At 37.1% G+C, this 26,489-nt stretch overlaps 1 protein-coding gene across 3 annotated transcripts in view; it reads left to right on the top strand.

Annotated features, from left to right (window-relative positions):
* Positions 1 to 23,378, top strand: part of sema4ba (sema domain, immunoglobulin domain (Ig), transmembrane domain (TM) and short cytoplasmic domain, (semaphorin) 4Ba) — a 67,018-nt gene extending 43,640 nt beyond the window's left edge. For all 3 annotated transcript variants that reach the window (XM_084409740.1, XM_084409739.1, XM_084409741.1), the window contains exons 3-15: positions 6,134 to 6,294; positions 7,267 to 7,329; positions 8,454 to 8,552; positions 9,215 to 9,326; positions 9,842 to 9,958; positions 10,975 to 11,132; positions 15,534 to 15,715; positions 16,155 to 16,305; positions 17,564 to 17,774; positions 18,395 to 18,510; positions 18,857 to 19,014; positions 19,877 to 19,971; positions 21,237 to 23,378. In XM_084409740.1, coding sequence (XP_084265866.1) covers positions 6,134 to 6,294; positions 7,267 to 7,329; positions 8,454 to 8,552; positions 9,215 to 9,326; positions 9,842 to 9,958; positions 10,975 to 11,132; positions 15,534 to 15,715; positions 16,155 to 16,305; positions 17,564 to 17,774; positions 18,395 to 18,510; positions 18,857 to 19,014; positions 19,877 to 19,971; positions 21,237 to 22,000 — 2,387 coding nt within the window. In that variant the 3' untranslated portion in view covers positions 22,001 to 23,378. The remainder of the gene's footprint in view (positions 1 to 6,133; positions 6,295 to 7,266; positions 7,330 to 8,453; positions 8,553 to 9,214; positions 9,327 to 9,841; positions 9,959 to 10,974; positions 11,133 to 15,533; positions 15,716 to 16,154; positions 16,306 to 17,563; positions 17,775 to 18,394; positions 18,511 to 18,856; positions 19,015 to 19,876; positions 19,972 to 21,236) is intronic.
* The last annotated feature ends 3,111 nt before the right edge of the window (positions 23,379 to 26,489 follow it).

The raw sequence follows: 26,489 nt of genomic DNA, 5'->3' as shown, positions 1-26,489 counted from the left end.
ACAGATAAATCATATATCGTCACTGTCTGTTGGGCGAAAACCTACCTAACGGTCCAAGACTGCTACTTTTCAAAAAAAAAAAAAAAAAAAAAAGTATTCTTTTAATAATTTAACACCGCATTGTCAAAGTTGATATCATGGCTTTATACATGGTCAGACACTTGCATGTGTCAATATATTATTAACTTTTTACGAAAATCAAGCTGAAAGGGAGTTACAAGGTTTTTCGGATATGTGTTTTTGTCTGTCATTAGAACAGCCACATCTGCGGCAGCAAGTGCATCGCTTTACTTTTTCATCAACTTACAAGTTTATTGCAGCTATATGGGTGCTCATTTGGACACAATCTCATGATATAAAAGATGAAGAGCTTCGCACAGGCTATTTAAGACAACTATGAATCAACATCAAATGCTAGTCTAAGACACTCTTCTCTGCTCCTCAAAGCTCAAACACATAAAGCATTAAGTAAAGAAATCGCTGTACTTATTCAAAGAACTAGTTCTTTATTTACCCTTGCATTGCAAACAAGCATAGACGTGCGGCACTTCATTCTCGATAGAGGCGGGCTGGAGTTAAGAGGTTTTACCGACAGCTTGAGGATCCAATGGAATTACGAGATTTAGTCACAAGCTATTTCATTGGTTAAATATTTACGAAACCCACAGACAGACGTAAAAGGGTGTCCAATACTAATGATTTATGGCGAAAAAAAGATGAAATATGAACATATTAGGTTTCTGTCTGGCAGAGATGTCATAATAAGTTCTGAATTGTCCATTTTGATTTCATGGTGACTTTAATAGTTCAGCATTACTACAGTGTGACTAAAAAAAGGTTTGTGTAGGATTCTAATAGGCATTTAACTTCAGAGTATTTTCCTCTGAAAGCTCAACTCATCAGATACACTATTTACTTAAATGAGCCGTCTACTGAGGCCTAAACAAAACCGAGCTTTGATCTTTCACACTGACGGCCAGTCGCTCTTTTCCACGGGACGCTTCGGTCTCTAATTAACTTCGGGCATGTGCTGTTAGAGCAGCCGTAGGGAATTCCGCTCTGAAAACCGAACATGGAAGGGTTCCCTAAAAGCCTGCATAATTAATTTCTCTCTAAATGGATTAGAAAGCAAATCGCTGCGGATATGGCAATCCATTTAGTAGTGGCTTTCTCCCAAAAAAAAATGACATGTAATTGCATAATGGCAGTAATGATCTCATATTGCTCACAGCAACACAAAGAATCTAACATGGCTATAGAATACAGTAGAGTAGATGGAGGAATAGAGACTTTGAAGATAGATGAGGGTCAACAAGACAAGGACGTACAAGTTATGATATCAGCACAAGAGACAATAACTACTCGCTTCGTAAGTACCTCTCTCTCTTGTTGACACTCTCAGCCCTCTTTCCTCATGAGTGGGAACAGGATAAGCCTTTTCCCAGCATGCAACAGTGCAGTTTTGAGGAAGCAAATCTCAGCTGTCGTCATGGAACTGCCCTATGGGAACTGACCTCAGTCAACTCAAACAATAATACAACAGACTCATTGAGAGAGAGACCGTATTGTCTGTGTGGGGATTGGTAATGTTGCAAGACATGGAAATCGATGAGAAGGGCATTAGAAATGTTGGGGTTAGCCTGGGTCATTCCGCCACCCCAAGCTCACTGAAAGTTATTATAGGTCATTCGCTGGAACTGGATTCCATGTAATTCTTAATTAGTTTTGTTTGTTGTAGTTCATTTTCAATGGCGCAGTTCTTTCCTTGCGTTTCGCAATTGCACCTTTTTAAAACCACATAAGTGGTTACAGGCAGACATCTTGAACTTAACGTGCAAGCACTCAACAAAAAAACAAAAACAGCCCAATATTGCCAAAGATTTTTCTTATTTGAAGTGGTCTGCGTTTAATTAGTGCTGGACGTGGGCAGGTGTTTATACAGCTCTGTATATGTTTTATAGCTTGTGTTGCACCATGTAATTCCCTTAACACAACATACAATGACCAAGACAATACTAATAGTAAATAACTTGTGGTGCTTGCATTACTCTTACACTTTATCATATTTAAGCCGCCTTTTTCACTATCTCAGATAAACAACTAACGGGAAGTCGTTCATTTATTTATCTAGTAGTACAGGAGCTGTGTGGAGTTCAGATCATATAAATGATTGTATGCGAATGCTGGATATAATAAAACAATTATTAATATAATATAAATATTAAATACATACTTTAAGATAAAAGCTTTTATTTAATATTAACATTTGAATATAAATTGTATTATATTATTATTAATACTTTAATGTTAACATTAATTAATATTGAAGTATTAATATTTAGGAGTGCTGTCAAATTGGTTAATCGCATAATAGTCGCATCTAACACAAAAGTTTGTAAATATATTCCACACACAAATTGTGATTAATCAATTTGACAGCACTAATATTTAGATATCAATTTGTGATTTCCTATAAATGTGTGTATTATGGAAGCTTTTTTCCGCCTCCTAGTCTTTAACTCGCAATTCTGACTTAATAACTTGCATTATGATTTCAGAATTGAAAAATCTGAATTGCGAGATAAAAAGTCGCAATTATCTTTTAAATAGTTTTATTCCGTGGTGGAAAAAACTTCCATAGTGTATGTGTATGTGTGTATGTGTATATATATAAAAGTTTTTTTTTTTTTTTTTTTTTTTTTTTACAATATACTGTTAAGTAATACTTAATAGCTGAACCACAACTGACTGTCATCATGTCGATTTTACAGTGAAGTGTTCAGTTGAACATTCACATGTGTGATTTTTCCCTGATGGGGCTCAATTATTTGCCTCATTGTGTGAGCTGCAGGGGGAAGCGTTACAGCTGTGCCACTCTGGAGAATAATCGAGGGAACGCTTTCTGTCTGTGCAAATCCCACTTAAGCCCTGTTTGGTTGCAGATATTGCCCTTTGTCCTTGTCTCACTAAATCGCCATTAAATTTCTCCCCAAACCCTCTGAAATGAACGCTGCCAGTGCTGAGTGGTGCCCTGTTTCATCCTGTAATCAGAGAGAGGGGGGAAACACGAGACACACGGAGGCAGAGACCCCGGTAGCGTGCCACTAATGTGCCGTGTTGATCCCCTCCTGCGGTTTAGCAGACTGGATTCAGTGGTAATAAGCCCTCCTGGTTGAGGGCTGATGCCCTATTATTACCGCATTGTCTCCCCCGGGACTCAGGAAGTGAGCGCAGACCTTCTGCAGCGGCTCCCAGAGACACGGACGCTTTTAGAGTCTTACCTCAGCCCAAAGTCACCCACGGGAACATATTCAGTGTAATTATTACATGCTCTCCAAGACCTACCAGGAGTGGACGGCTTTTTCTAGGATTCTTTAAATTAAGTAAATCAACAGCACAGGTTGTATGCTATGAAGGCTTGAGCATTTATACTTATTGACCTTGTATTTTATGTGATATTGGTGAGCACTATGCTGGCGCTTGCTTTGTTTTTTCGGTCACACTTAAGTTTGGAGAGCACATATTCACTATTAACTAAGACTTTTGCCTCAATAAACTCCTAATTTAATGCTTATTAATAGTTAGCAATTGTTGTTGTTAGGTAGTTGTTGTAGTTGTTAAGGTTAGGTATGGGGTAGGATTAAAGGGATAGTTCACCCAAAAATGAAAATTCTGTCATCATTTACTCACCCTCAAGTTGTTCCAAACCTGTATGAGTTTCTTTGTTCTGCTGAACACAAAGGAAGATATTTGGAAGAATGTTTGTATCCAAACAGATCTCGGTCCCCATTGACTACCATAGTATATATTTTTTTCCTACTATGGAAGTCAATGGGGACCGAGATCTGTTTGATTTCTGTTTCTGTTTTGATCTGTTGAGATCTTCCTTTGTGTTCAGCAGAACAAAGAAACTCATACAGGTTTGGAACAACTTGAGGGTGAGTAAATGATGACAGAATTTTCATTTTTGGGTGAACTATCCCTTTAAGGGATGGAGAATAAGACATTTATATGTGCATAATAAGTACTGATAAACAGCCAATAAGCTAGTAATGAGCAACTAGTTGTGGATATTTTTTGCCTTGTGAAAATAGTGTTTAAAACAGATTTCCTGATTTTACTTTTTATTTTATTTTATTTTGAACCTCAAATATTACATATTTAGCATGGAATATATATATATTTACACTCGCTGGATTTTAGCAGTGGTGTGTAACACAGTCACTCCTACTAGCCACTGTGGCGGGTTCAATTTTATATATGATATATACATTTTTCACTTGAAGTCTTTTAAAAAGGGATCTGAAATAATGCACTACGTGCAATGTGGTGTTGTTAAAAATATAGATTTTTCAATACATATTGATACTGAAACTCTCCCAATACTCATTTTCCACAGAATAGATACACAATACCAGCTGCACCTTTTTGGCTCTCCTTTCTGTGTATCTTGGACTGAAAGACAAGTGTGATTCAAGCTTTAAGCCAATGACAGATGAGGAGAACACTGTGTTTGCCATGCAGTGATGAAGGTTGTATTTACAGCCTGTTGACATTGATTCGACATGCATCTTAAGACCTGAGAAGCTGGTAGTTTGGAATGATGTCATTTTAGCATGAGAGTGCTTGGTTATGACAGCCTACGAGATGAAAGACTATTTCCACGCATTTCATTTCACACACTCTCTGAATCACCACCAAATTCTCAAGTGGCTTGTCTGAAGTCATAAAAAGCCATGCAAAAGTATGATTTGGCATTCTGAAGAGGATGTGAGCCAATCACAGTGCCACTATCCCTCTTATCAAACACCCCCTACTGGTAGGAAATATACGACTTTATATTGATGCCGTTGTCACAGGAACAGAGAAACAGCCTGCAGGAGCTGCCATGATAATGATGCAGTGCAATATCTTTGATTAAGAGATGAACATCTGTCTCTGAGCTATATGTGACCACACACAAATGCTCATTCAACAGTGATTCAGACACTGCTGTTGCAACAGGTTTTAGTTTTCTCACTGCCAGCCAGTAAACATTTGACGTTATTGTCTAATACCCTAAAGCAGTGTTTCATAACTGGTAGGTCATGAACTAAAGGTGAATCTAAGGTTTGTTCAGGAGGGAGAAAATTAAATCAATAAATAATAGTGAATATATAATAACAAAACAAATACCCTAAATAAAAAAATAAATCATGATTAAAAAAATATGCAAAGTATAAGAAAATACGACCTAGACTACATAAAATATTGGTTCATTTGCAAGGAAGATAAATTAATAAAAAAAAAAAAAATCTTAATATTATATTATATATTTAAATGTTTTATTTTAAGGCATTTTTGTACGATAATATTAGTGCCGTCAAAAATAATCCATCGTTTTTACAGAAAAAAACCTGGCAGCTGTGGTTGCCAGAATAATTCAGTAAAAATACAGTAAAAATGTATTTACAGAACAACTGTAAATTTTACAGTTTTAAACAAAAACCAAAAAATATTTTAAACCAGTAAATCCAATTGCTACTAAAATCTGTTTTGTAACTTTAACATATACTGACACAATAAACCATAATGCATCAAAGTTCATCACCCTTAGGTTTTCCACAAGCTGAGGTAATATATAGAAGTTAAACAATGTCATGCACACAAATACACTAAAATACACTAAAATAGTGCAATAAACATTCATTCAACAACATAAAATGTAATATAAAACACTAATATACCTAACTGATATAAAAAAAACTAAGAATATGGCTTTTCATTGTGAATTATTAGATCATTTGTTCTTTTTACTTAAATGTATTTTACCGTAAAATTACACAAAATGCAAGGTTAGATCTATTACAGTTTACTCCGTATGGGAACTTACCCTTTTTTTTAACCGATAACTGCATTTTTACAGTCTTTTACAGTTAAAATTACAATAGATTTTTCGCAGTTGTAAATAAAACATTTAGATTATTGGGTTGCTTTTTACAAGACAATATCAGTTGAAACCAGTTGAAAAGCACAATCACATATCTGACTTTTGCACATTTATCTTATTTCCAGTAGTAAATCTTATTGGCTGGGTTTTGCTGACATTCCACCCTCTCTCCCCCTCTCTTTTTTCCATATCTCCTCCTCATAGATGCAAACGAGAGGTCGGCCAAGAGATTTTCACCCGATGGAGTCTTCAATTACACCTCTCTGCTCCTCAGTAAAGAGGATAACATGCTGTACGTTGGCGCTCGAGAGACTCTCTTCGCACTCAATATCACCGATATCAGCAGAACACAGCTGCAGCGTAATGTGAGTATGTCTGTGTGTTGCATTTTGGAGAATTTATAAGCATGTGCATCAGTCTGTAATATGGGAATTATTAATTTAAGGTTCAAATGAGAGTAGAAAATCATTGATGTTCAACGCGATAGTTGAACATTCTGTCATCATTTACTCACACTTATATTGTTCCAAACCCATATGACTTTCTTCTGTTGAACACAAAAGAAGATATTTTAAAGAATGTCGGTAACCAGACAGGTGACGGTAGCCTTTGACTTTATTCCCCTCTACTATGGAAGTCAATGACTACTATCAACTGTCTGGTTACCGACATTCTTTAAAATATCATATTTTGTGTTCAGCAGAAGAAAGAAACTCAAGGTCAAGGTTTGGAACAACTTGAGGGTGAGTAAATGATGACAAAACTTTCTTTTTTGGCACACACATAAGTGTGAACGCAGGTAAAGTGGGTCACTTTCTGATCATTTGTCATTGGTATTTTTTAAAAATATTATCCAAATGGCTACATCACTGTCATACTATGTCGTTCAATTTTGTGACATTGCATGACATTGATTATCAGTGAATAATGGATCAAATTTCAATCCATTTATCACACAAAGCTATCGTGTGATTTCCGAAGACTAGTGCTGAAGTCAAAAGCATCACACCTACTTTTATTGGGATTTTGTGTCCTTTTTCATTCAGTGTAAGCGTCCTACTTTACCAGTTGTCCCACTTCCTCCTCATTGTATTTTGACATCAAACTTTGCAACAAATTAACTTTTTAAGTCATAAATAGTCCTTCACAGTTCACTGCAAATATTTTGTGTTGCTTGATTCATTTTGAACATAACAGAAAGGCTATGTTACAGCCAAGGTGACTCACTGTAGGCCCACTCAATGCAAATGTGCTTGTTAATGCATGATGTTTCTGTAAATGCACTATAGCTGGCGAGACTGCTCAACTCAGTCAGCTTGCGATTTTCACTTTTTCAGTTAACATGGAGCACGCCACAGAGAAAGAGAGACGAGTGCAGTTTCAAAGGGAAAGACTTACAGGTAAGAGATATTCATCAAACCAAGTGGAGAGATGTCTGTATATTTGTCGATTCATATACTGTAACTCAAGAAGTAGGTCTCTAAAGTAGATGTTGGGCAAAATTCGCGCCACTTTCAGTTCATAGGATCCGTTATTGCCTTGACACGTCCACACTGTAATTTCCCTAAAAGCTTGACACGGCATAAGGGCTGTTATTAGATTAATAATCCGCATGCTTAATTTGCTGCCAGATTGATTTGTCTTGAGAGCCAGGTTTGGATGGATGTTGGGACCCTGATGAAGACACAGTAATAACTGCTGTTTCTTGAGACCGATGACACGCAGCTGCCAGAAACCTCTCCCCGACTATTACAGAGGATTTAGATCAAACCTAGTGATGTGAAAACAAATTCTGAACCACAGCCAAGCAACACTTGTGCACACAGCCTGGTGCTTAAATTTGCCCTCATATAACTCTTTGTTCATGAATTTTTTGTATCTTTGAAAATTAATTTGGACTACTACCATATGTAAAAAAAATGTTTTTCTTAAAGGGATAGTTCACCCAAAAATGAAAATTCATCATCAATTACTCACCCTTTTCCTATTGCAAACCTAGACACAACAGGAGATATTTTGATGAATGTTGGGAATTTTTTTTACTTCTATTGTATTGACAAAAGATATTTAGCAAAATAGAATTTAAAAGAAATAAAGTCGCAAGTCTCCGTCCGTTTAAACTTACTCTGCGACCGTTAAAAAAAAAAATTCTATATAGTATAGAATTGATAGATTATATAGAATGTGTGTAGTATGAATGTAATCCGGACTATATCCGCTGTGTTGTCATTATCATGTGACCTACCAGCATCAGTTACGTCGCCTCACCTCCATTCACAAATCCTCTCCCGTGGCCTCATGGGATAGTTCGGGGACTTTTCGCCTACTGTTTTATCAAATACTATGTATTCAGACATACTACTGTTTTTCACATGCTATATAGTAGGGAAGTATTCGATTTCGGATGCAACACAAAGTGATCACAAGGTGCATCGATGCCCAGCACTTTAGTAACTGTAACATTCATGTCTTAAATCATTGTCTGTCTCTCCTTCTCTTATGCATTTCCTTTTTCTCATTCCAGACTGACTGCTTCAATTACATCAAGATTTTACTGCGTGTGAACAGCACTCACCTGTACGTGTGTGGAACGTATGCTTTCAGCCCTATCTGCGCATACATCGTAAGTACTGTTTAATTTTGTTCTGTTCTGCCGCAGGATTTCACCACCTCCATCCATGCTTTTAACAGACTGCAGGGGAGGAATTAATTATCCATGTAATTTACTCAGTCAATCAAAATGTCCTCAGAAATACACTCTTCCGCTTTCCCCGAGGGTAAATGCCGTTCGGATGAGAAATGATTATTGCCCTGCACTTTACTTAGACCCCTCACTCTGGAGACGATGCCTGGATTGGTCTGTGCACTTGAGGGGTCGACGCGGACCACTAAGATTGAAGCTTAAGGATAGTGTACTTTGCATACACAAGCTGATTCTGTGACAGCTGTCCCTTGAAATGGTTTGCAGATCTACATTTTACCTTTATGCCCCTATAAAGACACAAACGAAGTGCGTCCTGCCGCAACTCCCTCCAAATATCCTTTTTATCAGGATCCTTGGCCCACACACAGTCGAAAGTACACACATCATCCCTTCGCTTTGAGTGCGTTCACCCTGTTCTTACTATCTCCTCCTCAGACTTATCGCAATAACATGACGTTCTGTTCAGCAAAAATAAGGTCCTTGTTTAGATCTGCACAGGCAGTAAGCGGTCAGCACAGTCAAGACAAGAGACAGGTCTTGCTGTCTTTACAAGAATGTCCCTGTGTCTTTTTCCCCTCCAGAACACGTCTGATTTTTCCCTGGTGCGCAGTGAAATGGGAGAAATCGTCACCGAAGACGGTCGAAGCCGGTGTCCTTTCAACCCTGAATACAAGTCCACGGCCATCATGGCTGGTACGTGCTACAAAAAGTGGTGTAACGTTCAGTATTTTGGCATCACTGTATACAAACTTATTTCATTTAGGGTGTGTTCACACTTGTAGTTCAGTTCTTTTGGTCTGGACCAAAAAAAAAAAATTATACATTGAATCCTGGTTTACTTAGGACTTCATTTTCACAGCGCTCACACTTATTTAAATGAACCGCACTAACAGAGCAATCGCACCAGAGTTCGTTTTAATCGAACCAAATCTGCCAAGTGTGAACACACTCTTAGTTTCCAAGGCAACTTTTCTACGTTTTTTTACTTTAATATTTATTTATTGATCTAGTATTAATAATTAATTTGATTTCAGCTTTATTTTAATGATCCAAAAGCGTTTTTAGATTTAGTTAACAATAACAACACTGGTCTAAGTGCATTCTTATAGATCATGCCGATATTATACGTGCTACAAAAAGTAGAGTTCGCGACACCCTTTCCTGATTTGCTTCATTAATGTCTGTTGCTTTGAATGATGGATTTACAGATGGAGAACTGTATGCCGGCACAGTCAGTAACTTCCAAGGGAACGAACCTATCATTTACAAAAGCCTTGGCCAGGGCACAGCATTAAAGACTGAAAACTCACTGAACTGGCTTCAAGGTAAGAGCCACATCCACTAGAGAAGATTCACTAACAGTTGCGCACAGTATGCTATTTAATCACTAACTTCTCGCAATTCAGTTTAACCAGGCGCTAATGTCTTAAAGGAATTTCTTCCTCACTGTCGTCATTTATATTCACAGTAAAACTGCTGTCATACTCACCTTTATGTCGTTCCTCTAAACCTGCAAGACTTGTGAAGATATTTCTATAGATAGATATCTATCCCTTCATTGACAATCCATGTAATTTAGTATTATTTATATACTTTTATAGTATTTATTTATATATATATATATATATATATATATATATATATATATATATATATATATATATATATATATATATATATATATATATATATATATATAGATCGACCTGTTATTTTTATATTTTCAGTTGTCATTTTGTAAAAGTAATTAGTTTTATAACTAATTGTTGTTTTTGGTTTAGTAATTTTTGTACTTGGACTTATTTATTTCAGTTAGAGTTTTTCATCTAATATTTAAAATAGAATTTTCATTTTTGGGTGAACTTTCTCTGAGTGACTCGGACTTAGCGCAAACAGCATGCAAGTAAATGGTTCTATAAGTGGCACAATTCCCAATTCTGTTCTCTTTAGGGATCAGTCCCCCTGAAGTTACCACTAAGAGGCCATTTTGGCACAGCAGAGAGTTATTCATATAAAACAAGACTACAGAGAACAAAACAAATCAATTTAGTTTCAGTTTACACAGTCAAACCCTTCTCACTTTACTAAAGAGTGCTGAATAATAGCTTAATATTTTGCCATAAGTGACAAAGTTGATGAGAGACGCATATGCAAAATCGATCCTGAGCACTTTAATAGTGTAACAAAAGATCTTCTATTGGTAACTACAACTAAAGATCGTCATATAAAAGGGGTTTCAGGTGGACCAGTGGCTATATTTGTGACACATTACTTAAAAACGCTGCTGTCTCGGTGTACTGTCCATGCGGTGGATTGACACTTGTTTTTATTTCTCCCACAGATCCCGCTTTTGTGGGCTCAGCCTACATTCAGGAGAGTTTGCCCAAAGGGAACACAGTCGGCGATGATGATAAGATTTACTTCTTCTTCAGTGAAGCGGGAAAGGAGTTCGATTTCTTTGACAACACCATTGTGTCACGCATCGCTCGCGTGTGTAAGGTGAGGGGCACTTCGGTGTAAACATTGTTGAAGGGAGTTGGATGAGGGCCATTCCCGATACGCAATAATCCAACTACATACATGTACACACACACCATTTATTCACCCTCCAATTAAGTGTAAAGGAATACATGGCATTATGTTTGTGCATGTTAATATTAGTGCACATATGTGGGACATTGTGTGTGTGTGTGCTCACATGGCCGTGTGATCGTTTCATATGTCACACTGAGGTGAGAGAGGTCCGCTGCCTTTCAGAGAGATTAGGAGGTTTGTGTTTCAAAGACACATTCCTCAATGCAGAGCTTTCCCTTTACTTGGTCCGCCTCCAATTCTTATCTCTGCTCAGCAAATATTAGCATTCATCTGTTGACTTGAGGGGCAGCTGAAAATGCGCATTGCACACACACACACAACACTTCACAGTTCTTTCCAAAGAGGTCTATAATACCTGTAGAAAGCTATCCTATGGGTGCTTCCAGTTATTTTTGAGCCCATCACCAAAACCATAAATGCCGTGTGACTTATTGCCGATGACATCATATGTGCACAGTACCAAACTCTTCACTAGAGAATAAAAAGGGAAAAGAGGTAATATATCATTAATGTAGAAGTGCAACAGCAACGGGAGTTTTCACTGTTTGTATCGCTCTGCTTGTCTGTGTTTGTTTGTTTGTTTGTTTCAGACAGACTAAGCAGTGATAGCAGAATGTCTTTATGTGCAAGTCATTGAATCATTCACTCAAACGATTTGTTCACAACACTGAATCATTCAGGAGCGACACAAGTGACTCTCTTTTTGAGTGATTCATTGAATCATTGACTTAACCAGTTTACCACTGATTAATTAGTGACTCTATTTATAGAAAAATCATTCAATCACTGATTCAACCAAATTGTTCAAACTACTGATTCATATGGGAATGAAACAGTGACTCGTGACCTGTCTGTAAGAGTGAGTCATTGAATCGTTTACTCAAACAATTCATTCAAACCACTGATTCATTCATGAATGAAACAAGTACTTGTCTGTAAGAGTGAGTCACTGAATCATTCACTCCATCAAAAAAACAAAAAACAAGTACTAAATACAACTGTGTGCTGGATTTGTTTTAAACTTTGTTTAGCACTGTAAAGATAGGCAAAGACATGTCTAAAATGTGTTTCTAAATTTGAACTTTAACTTAAATTTAAAAATTTTAACAATATACAAACAATTTTGAATGTCAATCAATGGAGAAAAATGCTTTTTGGGTTCAGATAGTGTAGTTATGGCATCTACTAGCGGGAGGCTAACGGTACTTTGGTAACTTTGACCCCTTGGTATTTTTAAACGCAGCGATGACTGTGATGAATAGAAACATTCAGTGATGACATTCAAATTGGCTTTTCTAACCAGCTTCACTAAGAATAATTACCTAATTGTTTCCGTTTTCACACCAGCTAATTTACCAAGTGGCAGCCGATAGAAGGTTCACGCACTCCAGTCTTCCTGCCTTGTAATATGGATTATCACACAGGCTGCATGAAATGCCTCCTGACAGTTAAACGGTTGCAATGCCAGGGGAATGTGTCCTGCTTATTGGCATCCACTACCTTAAACATTATCCCAGGTTCCCTTTTTAGCTTGCCCCATATTCCTCCAACCAGATCCACTGGAGCCCGGCCATGAGGAAGGGAATGCAATGATTATGTTTATAAGCTGCATTTTCTTGGTTTTCTACCTTATCTCCTCTCATATAGTAAACAAACATAATGACTCCCGCAAAGCCCATTAGTAGACTTAATTGTCGTGCATTCTGTGATGTGACATGCAACAAAGCCAGGCTCACGGGCCGATGCACAAACCCTTTCCTATCACATCTGTGATTTATTTATTTATTTTTATTCCCTTTGCTTATGCTCTTCATCTCAAATCGGTGTATTTGCGCACAAGGAGTGATCTGAATCTTAAGAGAGTCTCTACGTTGCCAGTTGGGTTAAAGCACTGACCCTGTCTGTTCTGAGCGGTGCATGAGCGGAGTGCAACATCTGCAAGATTCATTTGCCTTCTCGTCTTGCTTTTGAAGTCTGAGAATGATTTCAGTTCCACTGCTCTTTCTATATTTTGGTTTCTTTTCTTTTTGACTCCTAATTTACCTCCAATCACGTGTCACTATAATATGGATATTGGTGAACTTTTGCACAGATGACCATGTCAAATTCCAGTGGAAACTGTGAAGCATGTCAAACTATCCATTTACGTGCTGCAACAGTTCCTTATTGTTTTAAGATTCTTTCTGAATTGCACCTGGGGTTTGGATTTAAAAGCGTACCATATCATTTACACTCAGAATGACAATGAGCAGATCCTTTGGTTTCAATTGAAATGAATTGCATACAAGATGTGGAAGCGTCGCCTTTAAGTTTTTAAAGGTGCACTTTTCAGCTACCACTGTTCTGCCATTGTAGAAATACCCTAAATATATGTATATATTTATATATACATGTACATTTTATATAAATGATATATTTATATGCATTTACTCATCTCACTTGCACAAAAACAGATTCAGTATTCCTCAAAATTAATAAAAACTATGAATTGCAAACTTGCAATAATTAAATATGTTAAAGTACACAAATATACTTTATGTATTTAATCTCACTTTATTAACCAATGTCTTTGTTGCTGACTTTTTTTTGTTTTGTTATTAAAAAACTAACAAGCAATCTCAGCCCTGGTAAGAAAAAGTAATGCAAAAGTAATGTAACATTACTTTCCATAAAAAAGTAACAAAGTAGTTACTTTTTTAAGGAGTAATGCAATAATCTAATGCATTTCTTTTAAAAAATAACTTTCCCCATCACTGCACCTCATTAAAAATAATACCCTTAAATAATAATAATTAAAAAATTCTATGTATTATATACATTAATTTGCTATAACGTAATATAAATGATTTTAACTTTAAAAAAATGCTTAAAATGAGCTTTGACCAAAACCAATACAGCAATTATGGATTAATTAGCTCAGCAATTTTATATGATAATGTGCAGAACATTTGCTGTATGATTTTGATGGTCCAAGCACGTTCATGGATTATAGTGTAACTTAGCCTTCAGCTGTACATTTACAGTGTTAAACTCTCCTTCTCGATGGGTGGGAGTTTCCCTTTAAAAGATTTTATTGGAATGTGTTGTTGCCGGTCCTGCTGGTATGGGAAGGCGTTGTCCTGCGTGCTGGATTACAATAATATTATAATTAAAGGAAAGCTCATTTTCTTTGGAGAGCAGCTGACATGGATGAATAAAAATTGTGCTTTTGGGACCTCTGCTTTACGTACCTCTGGCTGTCGTTCAGGCCATTTGTGCTTCTTATTTGTCTGTTTCTCTGCCCTGCTCTTTGCCCAAACTTCTCGTCTTTGATTGTATCTCGCTGGCCATTTGTTTGTTCAGGTGTTCAGTATGAAGATCTGCTTGAGCGAGGGTTGACAGACACTAATATAAAGCTGCCCTGAACAACAAAAATATTGAGTTGATTCATGGTGTGGCTTTGTTCTTCTTCACCTGTGTCATAGGGTTTATTCTCCAACGTCCCTTCCCTCAAGTTTCCAATATGCCTTTTTCTTCCTAACTGTATTTTTTATCTTTAGATCACTTTGCCTCTTAGTTTTTAAACCAATATTTGTCTTACTTTTTAGGGTACTTTTTTGTATAATGAACTCCAGCATAGCGAATAGTGCATCATACTTAACAACAAAGAGAGAAGTCAAATCAGTATCAGATTTAGCAATTGTCTTTAATCCAAGAATTAGTTACATCATTTCCTTATATCACAACAACAGTCACATTTTCCCTTTCGTCTTTTCTTTTTTATTATGTTGAACAGCAAAACAGATCTATAATATTAATGGGGAAATTCTCATAACTGGCTGTGTTTTCTCTTCTGATAGACGTTAAAGCCCTTGAATTATTCTGCCTGTTTTGTTTAAAGGGACTTAAAGTACCAAAGTTGAGGCCTGTACACCCTCAGGGCCTCAATCATAAAAACACACTGTTGTACTCAGTCTTAATGCACAACATGTGATAGAAGCTGCAGTCCTTGTCCAGTTCTAAATCTTTACGTAAGAGAGAAAGTTGCCATCATAATCAGCATTTCCATTGGCTGATGCACCAGCTTGTTGGAATCGACAGCAGCTTCTAGTTCCCTCTCGTGGTCAGAAATGCTCATAACAAGTCTTTGCACATATCCTCCTCAATTTACTTGTTTATGGCAGACGCTTTTATCCAAAGCAACTTCAGAGTTTACATTTTGCCAGTATTTGAGTATTTCCAGGGAATCAAACCATATGCTACCAGTTGAGCAAATACTATAATATAAAACTAATATAACACTGATTTATATCTGTATTTCCACAGGGTGATAAAGGTGGAGAGAGGGTTCTTCAAAAGAAATGGACAACCTTTCTGAAAGCCCAGCTCCTGTGTTCATTGCCTGATGATGGGTTCCCCTTCAACATCATCCAGGACATGTTTGTACTGACCCCCAGCAAAGAGGCCTGGAAGAGCACCGTGTTTTATGGAGTCTTCACCTCACAGTGGTAACGCATTACGCTATATCTCCTGAAATTGCATTTAGAATACAGATAATACAGTGAATACCATTGTGGCTATGTTTGTGTTCCTCTTAAACCTTTGAGAAAAAGAAGAAATCCAGCGTTCATTTCTGTTATTGAACCCTGCCTGGCACTCAACCAGAATCCTTTTGCTGTACTTAGTGTGGGAGTTGTGGGTATTGATTGAGTGCATTAACATGGGGCAAAAGAGACGGGACATGCAGGAGATGTCAGCGAGACTCAGAATAGCCTCCCTCTTGTGTCCGCCTACGCACCTGTTATGTCTGAGGTTAAATAAGACGCTTTTGCATTTTGTGTGCACTCTGATTTTTCAGCTCCTGTTTCTGTGTCTTTAAGGTGCGAGTAAGTTGATGAATATGCAAATGTAGACTGATTGTAATGAATGTTGTGTTTGTGTGTACAGGTACAAAGGTGCTTCAGGAAGTTCAGCTGTATGTGCGTTTACCATGGACCAGGTTGAAGAGGCGTTTAATGGACGTTACCGGGAAGTGAATCGGGAGACGCAGCAGTGGTACACCTACAACCACCAAGTACCAGAACCCAGACCTGGAGCGGTACGTTTCGTGTTATGTTCAAAAACAACTCGATGGAACGCAACAGAACCGAACGTGGAGGACTTGAGGAGTGTTAAAAAAAACACTGCATCATAAAAAACGTCATCAATTACTCAGCCTGATGTCATTCCAAGTCTGTCTTCTGTGGAATATTTTGAGAAATGTCTCAGCTTATACAATGGAAGTCAATGGTAACCAAAGCTGTTTGGTTATCAACATTCTTCAGAATATATTCCTTTATGTTCCACTGAAGAAAGAAAGTTATACAGGTTTGGAATGACATGAAGGTGAGTAAATAATGACAGAAATATACATCTTTGGGTGAACTATCCCTTTAAGAGAAGAAACACAGAAAAAAGATCTCAACAAACTAGTTCGTTGGTGGAAGGACTAATTGACCGAACTGACCCATCTCTTCTAAACTATCTTGTAGCCTATTTTAAAGTCGGCATGAAATGAAAATTGTGATTGTGATGTATATTCGAGTGAAATGGCTTCTCGAACGAGAACGGGACTTGATTTGTCCATCAGGAATTGATTGGATCATTGTTAGTTTTTTGCTGAGTGACAGGTTGCTGGAAGGGAGAGATTACTGTCCTGTTCTCGCAACGGTGCACACATCATCAGAGAAGAGATGTTGTTGCGACAGGGAGAGGATGTTTGATGAAAAATGATGAGGGCTAAAAAAATAATGATGCATGGATAAATGCAATCCTACATACAAAAATAAGAACTGTCTATACTGGTCAACGGTTGTAATAAGATTTTCACATGCCAATTCTAGCAAACAAATTTCATTTTTATTTTTCATTATTTGACCGCGAGTTCAGGTCGTCTGAGTACAAGATCTTTGGGTCACACTTTAGATTAAGGTCCAATTTAATTAACTATGACTTTTGCCTCAGTACACTCCTAATTACTGCTTATTAATAGTTAGTAAGGTTTTTGGGTAGGATTAAAGGATGTAGAATATGGTCATACAGAATAAGGCATTAATATGTGCTTTATAAGTACTAATAAACAGCCAATATCCTAGTAATATGCATGCTAATAATAAGCAACTAGTTAATAGTGAGAATTGGACCCTACACTAAAGTGTTACTGACCTTTTCGATCACACTTCCAATCTTGACTTGACATTGGTGTTTGTGTTGAAAGTTACATTGATTTTGGCGTAATCAAGCTGCCACTCACCAAACATCACGATATGGATATTGTGCAGTGTTTCTGAAGCATCTTTTTCCCCATCTTCCTGCAGTGCATCACCAACGCGGCCCGTGCCCAAGGGATCTCCTCCTCTCTGCACATGCCTGATAAAGTGCTGAACTTTGTGAAGGACCACTTCCTCATGGACAGCGTGATTCGCAGCCAGCCTCTGCTCCTCAAACGAAACGTGCGCTACACGCAGCTCGCTGTGCACCGAGTACAGGCTCTTCACAAGACCTACGATGTGCTCTTCATCGGCACAGGTGAGGTCTTAGAACACCGCATATGCATGGAAAGCTCAGGAATACACCATAGCAAATCTGATTTTATACTTATATTCCTGCATTAAAGGCTTTTTGATTGTTGCCCTAATCCCCATTAAGATTTTACTATAAGGGATTTTAAGTCCAGGCTTGGGAAATCAAACCTTTATATAAAGCAGCATGACTTTATGTGTTGCTTTACACATTCATACTGGTCCGTAACTACAGATTCAGTGCTTAAAGGGGTAGTTCACCCCAAAATGTCATAATTTACTGATTTTCTGTAAAACACAAAGTATGATATTTTATACATCCGGCTTTTATGATAATCACGATAATGTCTGATTTTTAAATGCTTGGTTTGTATGATCAAAGCTCTGTAGATTTAATTGTGGGAGCAAAATGTAATGAAATTCAATGATGATTTAAAGATGTAAAAATAATTGTTCATCAAAAGCATGATGTATCATATTTAATACTCACATTTTAAGTAAGCCTAAGTTGCTTCAGTCCAGTAAGTGTTAATCTTGAAATACCACTAACAATATAAAATGTATTCTTAGGTATACTTTATAAAAATCATGAAAGCTTCGTCTCACATTACTTGCGTTTCGTTTCAGATGATGGCAGGATTCACAAAGCCATCAACGTTAATCAGAAGATGTATATCATTGAAGAGCTGGTGATTTTCCCCGAGCCTCTTTCTGTGCAACACATCGAACTGGATGATGAAAAGGTCCCTTAAACTCATCTACTATCATTGTACTTGTTATGCATGCTGAAGAACATAATGCATTAGTGAAATGACAGCGCGGCCGGAAAAAGGACCCTTCAACTGTAGAGATAGTGAGGCCTGGGAGGGAGATAATTGCGTCCCTGTTTTCTTCTCAGGGGAAATGTGTGAACAGATGGGAAACAAACAGTGTCTGCTCTGTCTGCACACTACTCAGTCTATACTTCATCTGTATATTTTAAAAAGGCTTATTGCCTCTGTCTCTGCAATTATCATCTATTAGCATTTACTGTATGTGTTTACTGTATGAGAAAGTGTCTCATTTCTGATGTGTTTGCATTTCCAACAGGGACTGTTGTTTGTGTCCAGCTATTCTGGGCTGGTTGAAATCCCTCTTGCCAACTGCTCCAACTACCAGAGCTGTGGAGAGTGTGTGCTGTCTAGAGATCCTTACTGTGCCTGGACAGGGAAGCAGTGTTCAAATATCAAACATGCTCCAGCTAAGAGGTTAGCATATTTCCATTACTAGTACTAGCATCTATTGCACTCCAATTAGTATACTAACAAGTATTAAAATACAGTTTAAAACATTAACTATTATTTTCACAAAACACACGTACATAAATGAACACGGTTTCCTTACACCTTGATTACTTGTGAGTGTAGCATTATTGTCAAATAGGTTTTTGAGTGGAATGAACTATATAACATTTTACAAACTGAACTAAACTTGCCTGACAAATTATCTGATATTTTTAGAGACTTTCTGACCTTGACACACATCCCATGAGGGTTTGCAGGGGTCCTCTGACATAATGTCCTGGTTTTATTGCTGTGCATGTTGGTTGCACCATATGACTTTGATTTGGCAGACAAAAGATTTTCATATATTAATAATGTTCATTTATTTTTATTTATGCCAAACTACTTAAAGTTTTCTTTTCAAGAATTTCATTCTTTTAATTAAGCCTTTTTTCTAAATTATGATCATCAAGACAGTTGAACAACCATAAAAAAATACAAAAATTAATTTTACTTAAATTTTTTTTATCTATCATAGAATAGATTTACTTTATGGTAGGTCTATAGTCTTCAGTGTCACATAATCCTTCAGAAATCAAACATAATATGCTGGTTTTATTCAAACCATGAATAAAAATGTCAAAAGAACACCATTTATTTGAAATATAAATCTTATATAACATCAGAAATCTCTTTACTGTTACTTTTGATCAATTTAATGTGTTCTTGTCAGATAAAAAAGTAGTAATTAAAAAAAAATCTTACTGACCCCAAACTTTTGAAGTATTTTTTGTTTTGTTTACTGTATGTATGAACTGAATTTTAGTCTCTGCTCTTTTCTTTCTAGTCAATGGCAACAAGATGTAGATGATGCCAACACTGCCATGTGCAAAATGACAATGCAGAGCCCTCGTTCAATGCCAAGCCGACCGATTCCACCACGTGAGTAAAAGCCATTCTTAAAAGCCCTTTCACACTGAGCATGACACGATAAAGCTAAGCGAATGGCTGACGAACGGCGCTTTCACACTGAACGCAAAACGATTGATTGCCTTCAGCTAATCCACGCTGGCACGATAGGTGGCGCTGACCAAGAATACATTTCTCCTCATGTATGCATCTCGTAGGTTTTCCCATTTGGCTTTAACATCGTCCGCTGCACGACAGTAAATTAAGATAAATAAAGTTTGGGACTACACAGAAACCATCATCGAGTGCGCGTAATAACCTCCGACTGCGATCTAAAGTGGATTTTGATTAAATAATGGGCAGACGTGCATTATTTGTAGTGTTTTATAATGAACTGAACGCAATACATGCTTAGCATTTCTCATTCTTTATTGTTTTAAAAAAGACCCCAAGCCGCATGAAAAACACATACAGAACGTATATCGTCATAATCATAAATTTATTTGGCTTCATGTTTCATTTGTAGAAATGCTTCTCTTAGTTGTTTATGTGCTGAGCTCAGAACGAGGAAATGAACACAACGTCGCCATTCGGAAGGGCAGGAGTTATGATCGCATAATATGATTGGAAGCTCAGGAGCGAATGAGCTCACTGACACACTCTGTACGCTTTTCAATCTCTCCATATCGCATAATTCAGTGGAAAATGAATAGAAATGATCATCTGTAGAAAGAACATGTAAGAATAAATCTCAATATCCATTCATACTTTTCTTTGGTGTACAGGTTTTCAAAATAGCGCCGTCACTCTCACACTTTTGTGCAACAGCAGCGGCTCGGGTAAGCTGGAATCTAATTGGACGGCTTGTTTCATCGCGGGGCGACACGACACACTAGTCGCAAAAAAAATCTCGCCCTCACACTTCGATTGATCACTCCCGGTGTAAAAAATAGTTCCCATTGTTTCTAGAATCTATTGTTTCGATTCTAGAGCGTCATCGCGACATACATCGCTTAATCACGCTCACTGTGAAAGGCCCTTTACAATATCTTAACAGTGTGAATCACTATTTGTAGGATTTATTTCCAACAAAGTGCTATAGAGTGCATGAGGCTAAGGCAAGCTGTTACAATTACAAAAGCACTGTGGCATTTGGCATGACCAAACACATTTACATAGTGCCTCCGGCAAGAAGCTCTGATAGACTGTAAGTGATTGAAGTGGTTGCGTGGTGGTTTGCTAATATGTCAGATAAATGTTTGATTTATTAGTAACTAATAAGACCACCTAACCCACAGGTGTTCCATCATGTCATGTGGTACAAATACCAGTCAACACATTTACGGTTCTACCCTGCAAGCTGCGATCCAACTTGGCTGAGAGGCGATGGGAGTACAGTCAAACCGCCGAGCGATTCGTCTACCCTAGTCCTGACGGCGGCCTGGTGGTTGTAGCCCAAGTGGACAGGGAGGAGATCTATGAATGTTGGTCTGAAGAGGGTGGCTACCAACAGCTTCTGGCCAATTACTGCGTTAAAGCAGACCACGAAAGCACCACCCTGACCGGACGTTCCCGAACGCAGCACGTGCCCGAAGGGGAGGCGATTATCCTGCCCGGGGAAACGTGGTCGCCGCAGAAAACCAAAACCTACTGGAATGAACTGATTGTTGTGTGTGCCTTACTGGTGTTCTCCCTGGTGGTCCTGTCGCTGTTCGTGGCATACAGGAACCGAGATAGGATGAAGTCCATGCTGAAGGAAGGCGAGTGCCCCAACATGCAACAGAAGAAACCGCGAATTCCAGGGAAGCACACGGAAAGCCTTCCATTAAATGGCAACAATATCCCGCCCTCTGTGTCTGACCACAAGGGCTACCAGACGCTCAATGATAACTACATCTGCAGCACTCCAACCCACGAATGCTCCTCACCCGAGAACAGCAAGAGCTTCTCGGAATCCGAAAAGAGACCATTGAACTTAAAAGAGAGCCACGTGGAAATCTCGCCGACTTGCCCGCGGCCTCGAGTACGACTGGGCTCGGAAATCAAAGACTCGATTGTTTAAGTTTGTTTGGGATGACTGTTAAAAAAAAAAAAAAATAGTGGCCTCTGAACTGAACAGCACCAAGGGAGGGACAGACTGAAAATGACTGGAAACGTACCATCACTGGGTTTTATTTTGCACTTTGTCTCCTCTCATTTTGTCTTGGTGATCTGTTCACATTTCTCAGTCACTGCCAAGTCTGTGAAGCACCCAGAGCCACGACGAGCGGGACGCAAGGCCTCGGGTACACTTTGAAAAAAAATAAGGTGGGCATTGCGAGAGACGCCAATCCAGTCGTCCCGCCCGGTCCTCCGTCCAAAAATGTCTGGTGGCATCTGTGTGGAAGCAATACGATGCCCTCAGGGTTCACTAACCTGTCATGCTCCCATCTCATCCCTCGGTCTGCCGCGTAGAGTTGGTCGTCCTGTGAACGAGAAGATTCAAACTTTAGTCTAGAATAGAGTCTCTGCTAAACATAGTGCCTGACGCGAGATGATTAGCTGACATTTCAACACAATGTAAGATGTAGTGGTGCATCAAAACAAAGCTTTGATGATATATGCAAAACCTTTGCACAGTATATCATCATGACCTCAGCACATAGCAGGCATACTATGCAAATCACATAAAGGAGAAGCATCGTGTAGAGAGCTAACAAAACAGTACACGGCTGTCCTAGTACAATAAGTGATGCCACCACCTCAGTATTCTACACCGCTTCTTCAGAGGTACACACGTTAAATAAAGTATGCAAGTGAGATTGAGGCATATAAAGAGCCCACAGTGAGGTTTCAATGTGTAGAGGACTCCAAAGAAGGCATGTTAGCAATACTAAGAGTACATCCCAAGGCACAAATTACATTCTGAAGATGCAGAAATATGATTATCTCTATGTTCTTTATACCCCAACCACAATCAGTTGCTAACTGATCAATGGAATTCAAAAATCATTTAAAGCCGAGGTTCTCAGCCTTTCTGACTCCAGCACTCATTGTCCACAACAAAATCTGAATGTCTTTTCCCAGTAGTTTACTATTATTTACTGATAAGGATTAAGGATTTTATAAACAATAATAATATTTCACTCACAATTTCTACCTGATAAAAGGTATAAAACGATTATATTAATTTAGATGATTTCTACAAATCACACTTTTAAAATTAGACTTTCTCATACATGTATAGAGATTTTTGGAATCCTGGTTAGAAAAAATAAATAAAATTTTAAGTTATCTTGAAGCCCGTTTGGCCCCCTGGTTGAGAACCTCTGGTTTAAAGGGTATAGTTCACCCAAAAATGAAAATTCTGTCATCATTTACTCATTTACTTAAAAAAAAAAAAAAAAAAAAAATTGGTTTCATTTACCAATGTTGTTTTGGACCCCACTGACTTTCATTGTTTAGACAAAAACAGTTCTTCAAATGATCTCTATTTGTGCTCAGCATAAGAAAGTCATAGAGGTTTGGAAGAACATGAACATGAGTAAATGAAAGCAGAATTTTCTACATAAATATTTCTTGAAGTAGTTCATAGTCAATAGAAGTGACCAAACGTTTACCGATCCAAATTTTTTTTTTTGTGCCAAAAGATTTTAGATTCTCTCAGTCATTTCACATCTCTCAGAAGCCCAAGTGGTCTACGGATCTATCAAGAGCTGTTCTCTTGACTCAAAAGTGTACTTCTCTCAGATTAAAGACATTTATATTGCCATGTTGTAAATTCGAATGATGAACTTGCATTCGGACAGAATGAAAACGACTTTACATGCCAATTTTACGCTAAGCTTTGAGACCTATGCTCCCGAAGAGTGTAAAGTGACCAGCAGATTTCTTTTTTTCATGAAAAAGTGCCATGTTCACTATAACACCTTAAGTCAAAGCAGGCTAACAGATGTTTTTTGGGTGGGAGCAATGACATATAGGTTCGATTTCAAACACTACATTACTTGTTACTGCAAAAGCATTGGGGATGGGGATAATAACTTGCGCACAAATGTAAGTTAGCATAGCATCAACATAAGGATCCATGTAAAAATGTATAGTTAAGAACACACGGACAAAATAATAATAATTTTTAAGAAACATCTATTTCCAGTAAAATTCCCAAAGACAAGCATTGTATATTGCACCACCCAAGTGTGTAATGTTTCATTGCCATTGATCTTTAAAGATCACACAGACATTTGTATTGTGAATGTAGTTATGTATTGATTGAAAGTGTTCCAAAATTCTTCTTTCAATAGAAACATTGTGTCTTATTTAAATTTACGCTGAATGTTTGAAAGCGGGACATGTACTTTATCATGATATTGACGGACAATGACTTTGATCACAAAGTTGTACAATTGTATTTGTAAGGGAAGGTTATGAACGACATTTAATGTTTTTACATTCTGCTTTTTTTTTCTTTTTTTCTTTTTTTTACCAGAATGCATTACAATTATAATTTTTTTTCTATTGTATTTGCACAGAATGTGGCAATGGTTCGAATGAAAGTGTCTGGGGGTGAATGCTCTCCTGACATTGCTGTAGCAAGTACCAACTGAATGGTTTAGTTGAAGCCTCTGAGCTAGATTTCGTGACTTAAAGGGTTTGCGGGAAAGCAAATGTAATCTTGTAGCCTTTTTGTGACTAAACCACGTGAACAAAGAGCAAACCTCACATGCATGTCTGCTCTGGTGGACTACACCTATAAAGTCGCAAACCACTGTATATCGAATGGTCTTCTGTGCAACAGTCCACTGCAAGGGTATGTCTCCACTGTGCTTATTAATATCTACAGAGGTCCCCTAATATATAAATATATATATCAATCACACAAACACTTACTGAACATATTTCAAGCACAGAAAAAGAAGAAAAAAAAAACATGTATTTGTAATAATAAACATATACTCAGACCTCTGTTTGAAAATCACATTCAAGATATCATGCAAAAATCATTTAAACTGTAAGCAAATTTTACATCATCTGATTATTATCACTAGCGTGCCGTTTTACAGAGTAGACAATGTGAAAACTTCACTGTACATCAGCTGCTACCTACAAGCGGTAGATTTAGTTACGTATATAGATAGTCGTATAGTCACATATTTCAGTGCTGACTCAGACATAAGAGTTGCTGGACTGCAGTAGTCTGTTACACTCTTAAATGCTCAGATACATTCTTTATAATGGCGCACCAAGATGCTCTGATCTATTGTAAGTTAATGTCTTGTAAACTTTAATGTAAAGGTGTATTTGTACATTTTGCTGCCAATGTAAAGAAAAAAAACCTGTTGTGAAATGTATTTTTTGTATTATACATCACTACTGTTTTGTTGTTTTTATTATATTGTACATAAAAGCACTTTAATTTTAATTTTCTAAATAAAATAAATAAACCCACTGATTTTTTTTTACTGATTCAACATTATTCGGGTCAATTACAGGTTTGAAACTCGCAACCTAAAGTTTTGAGTCGAGTGGCATCAAATTATATACGTGATTAATGAAAAGATATAGGACTACTGTAATATCTCATAAACACCTACCACTAACGGTCAGCTTATACATTTTATGGACACTTTAGGTTTTATAGGCTCTATTTTATGTATATATCTTTACAAATACAGTACCGGTCAAAAGTTTGGAAACGTTACTATTTTTAATGTTTTTAAAGAAGTATTTTATTTGACCAAAAATAAATATTGTGAAATATTATTAACATTTTAAATAATAGTTTTCATGCTTTTAAAATATCATTTATTTCTGTGATGCAAATCTCAATTTTCAGCATCATTACTCCAGTCTTCAGTGTCACATGATCCTTCAGAAATCATTCTAATATGCTGATTTATTATCGATGTTGAAAACAGTTTTGCTGCTTAATGTTTTTTTTTACAACCTGTGATAGTTTTTTCAGGATACTTTGAGTTTTTTTTTTTTTTTTTTTATAAATATTTTGTAACAATATACACTACAGTTCAAAAGTTTAGGGTCAGTCTATTTTTTTTTAATAATTTTTTTTATTTAGTAAGGATGTGTTAAATTGATAAAAAGTGATAGTAAAGAAAGATTTATATTTTTAGAAAGATTTATATTTTGAATAAATGCAGTTCTTTTAAACTTTTTATTCATCAATGAATCCTAAAAAAAAAACGATCACAGGTTCCAAAAAATATATATTAAGCAGCACAGCTGTTCCCAACATCGATAATAAATCAGCATATTAGAATGATTTTTGAATGATCATGTGACACTGACGACTGGAGTAATGGCTGATGAAAATTCAGCTTTGCATCAGAAATAAATTATATTTAAAAGCACATTAAAATAGAAAACCATTATTTTAAATTGTAATGATATTACTTTTTTTTTTCCTGTATTTTTGATCAAATAAATGCATGCTTGATGAGCATAAGAGACTTCTTTCAAAAACATAAAAAAATAGTAATGTTTCCAGACTTTTGCCTGGGTCTGTCGCCTATATAAATCTCACTTTTCAAAAGGGTTTGAGCCAAGTGCTCACG

This window comes from Rutilus rutilus (assembly GCF_951802725.1).
Source record: "Rutilus rutilus genome assembly, chromosome: 5".
In the NCBI taxonomy this organism is placed as follows: Eukaryota; Metazoa; Chordata; class Actinopteri; order Cypriniformes; family Leuciscidae; genus Rutilus; species Rutilus rutilus.
The sequence above is the reverse complement of the archived record's forward strand: the minus strand, read 5'-3'. Positions and strand labels throughout refer to the sequence as shown.